Here is a 9,090-nt window from a genome sequence, read left to right as displayed (position 1 = left end):
ATGACTTCGGCTTTTCTGTCCCTGAAGTTACAAGGTTTATGGGGCAGATCCTTAGCTGGTGTGAATTGCATCACACAGCCTTAACTTTAGTACTAACACACTCATCTTTCCTATTGCTGCACAATTGCTCCTTCCTGAAATACAGTTGCTAACTATTAACATGAAATACAAGGATTTGGCAGMTTAAATACAATAGCCATTTCAGACTACCGCACATTACTACAAGAAGATGCTTCTTCCATTCTCCTTTAATACCTGTTCTAGTGATGCTGCCTCTTTTCCTAAAGTTTGTGAGCAGCAATATAAAGCATGACCATTATTATTTTTAGCAGTATGTCTTCMCAACAGAGATTTTTTATTCTGCCTACCAATTGTAACAAACTTCTGGCAATATACTCAAACCTTTAGTGCCAGCTCTACTGTGCGCTTAAAGTACATATGACCAGGTAATACACTCTAGCAATTTTTTTAAAAAAGTCTTCTGTTTTGTTTTCTTATTTCTTTTATTGTACTTTTCCCCTTTCTGAAATTTCTTTTGCATTTATTTTCATTCTTTCCAGGATTTGATCATTTTATCTCCATGTTTTTGTATGCATGTGCRTGTGAATGTGTGTGACTTCTGCTATTCTTCCACTATTTTTCCTTTATGAATGCTTTTTCCTGTTTTTCCTGTTCTACATGTAAAAACTGTTTCTATAATGTACGAAACGAAAAATTGTTAGTCCTGTCATTTTAGAGCATCTGAAAGGCATAACTGATTGCAGAGAAAAGCCTCACCTCCTTCAAATTAATAGGACCAATCATACGATAATTAAGAACAAGCATAAGCCTTTGTAAGGYGTACACTGCGTGTCAGAGGATAAGGCAGAAATTTTGGGTGACTGGCAATTCATCATGCACAGAATTCATTTACTGCAACTTAAATTATTTGAAACAATAGCAATGTGACTAATGAAAATAGAATGATGGAATTCTTATTACTCTTTTACTTCATATGGATTAAGGCAGGAGTTAAGGAAATAACACTTGATCTTGAAGTTCATATCTGAATTGCAAGACAAAAGTGCTGAGAGACATTTCTGATTCTACATACCACCTTCCAACTGATGGGTAAATGTGAATTTCTTATGAAGCTGTATGACATCTCTGCAAACATGGGCTTGTTATGTAACTTCAAAAGGAGAATAAATATCTCAAATGTTGAAAAGCATATTCTCACACTGTGCCCACTGTTGAATTACAAAGAACATTATAGTGCATTTACTACTAAGAAATATAATTAGAGTGACATTTTAAAAATACACTTTTTTGGCATATAATAGGTGCTATTTGTAATTTTCATGCTCCTTAGGATGGTAGTTTGACTTTTTACAATTTAGGGTTTTAGATAATCAATCTAAGTATTTGCATTATAACTACATTTCCTTCTYCCCCTTCCATCTTTATCTTACATAGTTAATTTTTTGGCTAATTTTAGTAGAAGTCTAACTTCTCTAGTTGCTTTTCTTCACTCTTGGTATTTGTGCACACTCACACTTGCTACAAARTTCTAGTAAACCCAAATGGAAGCTTATGAATTACTTCTCTGCCTCATTTAATCTGCCCATTTTGATTATACTCAGCTTGATATCTTTATTAGGAAGCTATCTGGTGATAGACGTTGCTTCAAATCAACTTGTGAAAATAAGAAAACCACAGAATTACTGTACAACATAATTTTATTTTTCTGGTGAATCCATTTAGCCTCATAAAACAAAACACACTTTGTAATCTTGAAGCCAGCAAGATTGCAGGAAAAAAAATCAGACTTGGTATTCTCATAGTTTCCATACTGAGACCACATTCAGAGAACAAATCAAAAGTTAAAACATAAGCAGACACTACTTATGTAGCTCTCTTAAAAGGAAACTTGACATGTCATACAACTCACATATGGTGCTTTGTTAGTATAATATGCTACAGGTAGAATTATTCGAATGCAACTATGTACCTTGTCTACTAAGACATTTATTCTTATGTTGCAACATGCTTATTATTTTCTTTACACTTCATTGCCATATTACATAACCTCCTTTTTCTTCTTTTTTGGTGTTTTTTTTTTCCTTAGAATGAGGACCTTCGTTGTGGGTTTTGTTGGAAACACAAAGTGCACAGTTCAGCTATTAAAGGTCTTCAAAGCTTTTCAGTATACATTCATAACTAGATTAATCCTCCCATTTTCCAAATAAGAGCCTAATAATTTGCTAGTAAACTAACCAGGACAGCTGGTTAGTAGTTMTTTCTGATCTCAGAAATGAGAAAATGTAGCGCTCCATAAATGCCATCTGTTGGTGAGCTAAGCACACACTAACATATCCTGTGTATCCTACCCAAGAATTAAAATAACTTGAAGTCTATGTTCTTTCCCAATACTCACTGATAGACCAARCTAACTGTAGAACTTTTTAAACAGATGACAGTTTTACAAAATATTTGTACTTTTAGAACTGCATAATTTTCAGTGGGGTTCTTCATTCAAAAAGCTTTCATTTATTACACATGGCTTTAAAAATACAGCATAGCATAAACAACATTTTTATATTGTCTGAAAAACATTGGATTCATCATCAGCTCATTGCATTAAAGAAGACAGTAAATAGCACTACTTTTGGAAAAGAATTCAAGTATTTTCCTGTAATACTATATATAATAAAAAACAGATCCTAAACTTTGTATTACTGTACTTYAAGCAAAAATCATTTTCATGTGTTTTATCATATATAGCAGTCTGAATACTTTGTAGCAATGATATAGCACACCATTTTGATATTATACAAGACTGGAATGTAAATCTTTTCAGTGGAAAAAAATAGCCTTTTACATCACCTGTATTTTTAAGTGCTTTAGTAATAAACTGAACAACCAAGACTTACACTGAGAAATATATAGGAGACATGAAACTAATACAAGCTGAATGACAGACGTGTCAATAAATATAGATGAATATTTATTAGTGAAATAGTGAATCATTAGCTGTTCAGACGCAGTCAGATGTAGTGAGTTTTAAAGAGACGTACATACTTAAAAACAAAGTTAGAAGAGAGCAGGAACTAACTTCTGATCCTCTCTGAACARGCATAAATCTGTAGAAGCAGAGCAAAATTTAGCCCCAAGCCTGTACACAGAACACATGTCACAATACATAAATTAATACACAATTTAAATAAACACTCCATAGCTGTACAGGATAGTCTGTTTTGGCTATAAAAACAAATCAGCATAGTAAATGAGATTTATCAGATTCCAGATTCTTCCCTTGACTTCACAATGTGAATTATTTTGTTTTGTATTTAGTTAAATAAAACACTACTTAAAAAACTTTGAATCATCATATGATATTTTTAAACTTAACATTACAACATCTTATTTTGCAAAGACATTTTAATGTACGTAGTAGAATCTCCAAAGAACTACGAACTTAAGAGGGAAACTTTTCATATGTTAACTGTAATTTTTTTTTTTTTTAATGTAAAACTTGCTGGTGTTTTACAATACACTTCTATTGTTTCCTTGTCTATTCCTTCCTGGTACTGTAGGTATTTCTGTTGCTGCTTGTAAGATATTTCAGTCGCAATGTATGGTATTTGGTATCACCCAAACATCATAAAAACCCTTTATAACCCAAAGAATAGTATGCAAGGAAGCATTTATAAATAGGGTATAAGGTATGATGTATATACAGGTGTGCTTTTTATTTTTCAAAATATTTCTAAACTCTTTAACTATTTCTTAAAGCCAGGAATGTATCTTTGAATTGCATTGATAAGTTGCAAGGTAGAGACAGAATTGCAAGATGAAAGATTTTACTCAAAAAAATGAGAATAAAATGATGTAAATGACATACTAACTTCCAGTACTAAGTTATAGGCAACTACAGAACACTCCCAGGAGAGAACATCTTCTTGGACACCAATAATATCTTGTCCTGATGTCAATGGGAAATCCAGTATTTTATAGCATTTAGATATTACTGCAATGCAACTGCTAAATTAGCTTTCTAGAAAAGCGTATTTATTATTGTGAATATATACATACACCAATCCTCTCTTCTCTAACATAYGGAACTAAAGATTACATTACTCCAAGATGTATTTTAATGATTCAAAATCTTTTTTTAAAAAAAGTACACAGATGAAATAAAATGTCCAAAATTATACTGAATCCATCAAAAACAAAATTAAAATTTTAAAATACTTGTCAATTTGACTAAAAYGCATATTTACTCAATTTCCTTGAGCTTTTAGTTTTTCTTCTCCCCATTCGAGGAACAGTATCTATAGTAATTGTTCAACTCTACTCTGGTTGCTCGCAGCTTCCTTACAGTTCTCCTCAATACCCCTTGCAAATAGCTTCATTAGCTGACAGTGAACCCTGAAAAACACAGAAAATAAAAACATATTCTAATTATCTGATAAAAAGTAAATGTGTATTGTACATTAAACTCAAATAATCCAGGAATTTCTAGCAGTTCGGCAAAGCTCCTTGCTTCTGACTGCAAAAATATTTTCTTATTCTTGATACAATCCTCCCCTGTAAAGGAGGCTGCTGCTTCATACACTTATCACTCCTGATACTCCTCCGCACAGAAAGTTCTACAGGCGCTTAGATAAGTAGATCTTATACCATATAATCCAGGTTTATAAAAATCACTTTGGACTGCCAAGAGATTACGTTTTAACTGAACACTCCCAGATGTATATATTTTGTATTGAATCTTTTGTTTTTTTCATGCTTAAAAAATCCTTAAAATTTCACCAACTACTATTCCCTTCTCAATTGATTTTTTGAACAATTGCAGACTTCTTTCTTCATATGCCAAGATTAGAAGTAAGATTCTGTATGTGACAAAATGCTCAAAGTATGTGTCACATCCAAAATTTCTGCTAGTAGATTGTTTTAAAAAAGCAACGATTTCAGTTCTCCAGAGACTGAATTTTTTCAATAATCAGATCTGTGATCCTTCATCTCCGAATAAAATAATTCATAGGAATAGAAGTAAACATTAAAACTAGCTGATTTTGTCAGCTGTAGGCAGAATATGAATTATATTCTCAAAATAAGAACCATTTGAAAAGTAATGTTTCAGAGTCAATTGTACATTTAAGGTATCATCTATGTCTTAAGCATAATATATATATATATTTTAAAAATATTTTTACCTGTAATAATTTTAGTTTAATAATATGTATTTAAATATTTTGTATAGAAAAACTGAAAGCATTATTGTGAATACTGACATCTCTTACAGATCTTATCTAGAAGTTTGGAAATTTTTGAGTAGGATTAATACCACCCTATCCAAAGAGAAAGTTGTAAATGCTCCAGTGTAACTTCGTGTGGAATTTGCTCAGAACTGTGCAAGATTAGTATAGAAACGTAAGATTTGAACTTTCTAAAGTTCTTTCTAAATGTTCATATCCACAAATATTTGCACTGAGTTTTACTGAGTAGTCAAGCAGGCCTTCCGAATGATATCCTATTACAGAAACATCCATCAGGTGGCATTTTAAAAACTAAATAATAATAATTTGTTTAATATAAAAAGGTAGTACTCAGAGTAAGCAGGTGTTCTATTCATAAAAAAAAAATCCTCCCAAAAATAACTTCAGCACTTCAAACATGCAATGTCAATTTCTAAGTAAGTAGGACTTCAAAAGTAGGGCCATATTTTTATTTTTATATCTATATATATGCATGTGTATGTATATGTATGTATAAACAGATATCTCAAGGTGATCATTTTCAATACACAGTTGACATATTCTTTCAAAAAAGTTACAAAAAAGTGATTTTATAGTAGACTCAAATTTCCTATGCAGGGGCACTTTCGTCTTTATCTTTTATCTCTAAATCAAAAAAAGGCTTAATATCTTTTCTGGAACACAAGGAGAAAYATGGACGCTCACCTCACTTCAATTGCTGAGCTATCCAGAGTCTCTCCATCACAATTCCAGGTGCTATTAGCAATATTGCAGCAACAGGCCGGGTGATCTCTGCAGAACTGGCCAAAATGTTTCTTTCCTATGTCCGTGAYATCACTTTCGTTGTCTTCCAAAAGCTTTGATGTAAACTGAAAACTCTTCACCCGATAAACATCTACAAATGAGAAGTCAAACTACAAAGAAAAAGTAGAATCAACACAAGCGATTACAACTAGCTGGATATATTTAATGCATAGAACAACTCAGCAAGCAGTGTTTTGTATTCAAGAAAATGTGTCCACTCCAATTTTCTAGAGAAGCTTGCTTGAGATAATACAGTGATTTTTGTTKTAAAAGACTACACAAGTCAAAGAAAATTACATGAAACTGGAATCAGACTTTTCAACAATACTTTTAAAGTAGCAACGACACTGCCACTTTACACATAAACAGGTAACAGGTTCTGAGATTATGAGTAAACAGCTATACTGTTCATGATGAAATCAAAGTCAAAAAGGCTTGGGCTGGTCTCTTGGTGTCATCTTCAGGATCTGTTCAACTGCACTCCTTAAGACATACAGGCTTTTTTGCAAACCCGCTGCTTTCACATTTGGAACAATCTCCTGAAGATGGGCAAATGCTACCCTAATCAAAGAACTCCACRGAAATATAATCACATTAGAGAGTTGGGTGTGTAGGAAAGTAAGAGTATTATTACATTCCAACAAAATAAAATCACTTTAACTAGCTAATTCAGCTAGAAATAGGTAGGGCAATTAAGAGATTGCTCTTACTAACAGAGGTTTGCAGGATTACATTATGATATTATATAAATGCTTTAAAATGGGCTTTGTAAGTTAAAGGAACAATCAAATTAGTGGGTGCCTCTACCTGACCTGAAAACAACTTAGTTGATACAGGCTGAAATGCTTAGTAAGCAGTAATAAAGACAGACATGCCATTTAGCAAAGCCAATGGAGTGTGTCTGTTGTGTCTGTAGGAAGCGAATGGCAAGGAAGTAAAAGTGAATACAGAACAACAGAAATGCTTTTATCAAGAGTTACCCATAAACTTGTCTGTATTAATGTATGTCCTTTTTTTTTTTTCTCCACATTTTCTCAAGTTTTCCAGCAGGATTTCCCATTATAGAAGACAATAACTTGGCATGAGAAAAAAATCGGCAACCTTGCATCTAGTCTGCATTTTATAACCAATAAATCTCAGTGAGAAACAGTGGGGAATCACTGGAATGGGAATTTCTCTTGCCTGTTTATACTACAGCCACAGTGGCAATCCAAATAAACATCAAAGTTGAAGGAACCTCCCATGTCAGTAAGTTAACCACAAGCAAACATCTGAAGTTATCAAAACTCCACAATCTGGAACAGTAGCTTAAACACAGTGAGGCTCACTACGCATGCTAGAGAAAACAGCTTAGTTGCAATTCTGGTAAATGATGAAATAGGCAAGGCAGTTGTGGAAGACTTCAAATAACAAAAAATAYCGAGTATACAAGGAGAGAAGGTGGAAAGGATGGAAGGGAAGAAGAGCAAATGAAAAATAATTTGGGTGGAGATACATAGGCATACACAATGTCCTAGGGTATGTTATGAGGAAATACAGGAAAGAGAATCTATAGCAACTCTTCTATGGAGTAGGAAGAGTAGCAACATGAACAACAGGTGAGTTTAATTATCACTTTTATACCTAGATATGCCATTATTCCACTGCTCACCAGGACAYGTTAATAATACCAAGTTGTGACAAATATTAAATGTGTGCCTTCCCATAGCTATACATATCGATAGCCATAGTTATTGTTTTAACAGATAGTACACTCAAAACCACTGATGAACCTTCCCTTATCATTAACCTTGACAGCTGTAACAGCATATGTGAGGAAGAATTTTGAAGCTGAATGCATATAACTCATGTTATGGTCACCTATATGTGTTAAAATACTGCTGAAAGCCTGCAGCTTATGGTCAAACTGCAATTTGTAACTATATTCTAAACTAAATATTTTACACAGTTTACAAAGACTGAACTATCATTCCTCACTACATCAGCCACATCATTTTGCTGCGTTTTCATACCAAATACAAGTATACATAAGTGATAAACTCCTTCTAAATAGTATCCAAACAGCAAATACTTGGAAAATGTTGYAAGATAAAATTCAATTAGCAAAAGAGGAATTTGGCTACGATACTATGGCTAAAGTCCTGACTTAGCTAAAATGTTCTGGGATTTTATTTTTCAAGGTACACATGATAATCTTATTCATGCAAACTATGAGCATTTTTTTTAATCTGTATTGCAGATATTTTTTGTGTCATATAAAAATGCCAGTATTTACAACTTATACAGCCTCTGAAGAATTCATAGCCAAAGGGAAAACACACCTGATCATCTTGGTTTGTATGTCTGACAAGATACCGTAGAAAATCAAATCTGGAGCATTTACGAACTAAAATGAGGTCAGCCGAACCATCTGCCAAATGAGCTGCTGGTGAAAGACCTTTTGGACTTCGTGGACAGGCACAGCTCATATTTACTGCATTGATAGCTAGAAATTTTCCTTTAATAACCTTCCATTCTTCTTCATCATCTGAAACACATAAATGAAAACATGCAAATAGGTTATTTGATCTGCTCACAGGAACGCTAAGCAGCTAACATTCCTGGGAAGTTAAGCTTTTACCAGGCATGTTCCTGCATCGTCAATACAGAGCTACGACAAGTTACTTAAAAAAACCCCAAACACTAATTTTTCCTATATTGACAGAAGTTGCTTCCTCCTTCCAGAGACCATGCTTATCTACTAAAACTTTTGACTATTTCTGCCATATGCATGTCAAATTTGGGATTAATGCTATTTGAATAAACCTATAAAGCTTCAGGCAGGGACAAAACAGAGACAGGTCATAACTTTTGTAGCTAGAAGTTGAGGGAATTTTAATCTTGCTCTTCAATCTGTTAACCTTGAATAAATAATGATGAGGGCAGAACAGATCAGTATTTGCTTTCTAGATCAGTRTCCCTACTTTTCCTCAATGCCACAAGCTATATTTAAAAAAGTGACAGAAAGGGAGGGTATGACTCAGGGTTCAGTAGGACCAGAATATAG

At 33.4% G+C, this 9,090-nt stretch overlaps 1 protein-coding gene across 3 annotated transcripts in view; it reads right to left on the bottom strand.

Moving 5' to 3' along the window:
* Nucleotides 1-1,700: 1,700 nt before the first annotated feature.
* CERK (ceramide kinase) overlaps nt 1,701-9,090 on the bottom strand; it is a 70,709-nt gene continuing 63,319 nt past the window's right edge. For all 3 annotated transcript variants that reach the window (XM_085326300.1, XM_085326309.1, XM_085326318.1), the window contains 3 exons: nt 8,366-8,571; nt 5,946-6,154; nt 1,701-4,410 (listed from right to left, as the gene is read on the bottom strand). In XM_085326300.1, coding sequence (XP_085182426.1) covers nt 4,314-4,410; nt 5,946-6,154; nt 8,366-8,571 — 512 coding nt within the window. In that variant the 3' untranslated portion in view covers nt 1,701-4,313. The remainder of the gene's footprint in view (nt 4,411-5,945; nt 6,155-8,365; nt 8,572-9,090) is intronic.

This window comes from Rhea americana, unplaced genomic scaffold (genome assembly GCF_003343005.1).
Source record: "Rhea americana isolate MKP2758 unplaced genomic scaffold, rheAme1 scaffold_1, whole genome shotgun sequence".
Taxonomy (NCBI): Eukaryota; Metazoa; Chordata; class Aves; order Rheiformes; family Rheidae; genus Rhea; species Rhea americana.
Note: the sequence above shows the minus strand (reverse complement) of the source record. Positions and strands in the feature narration are given on the sequence as shown.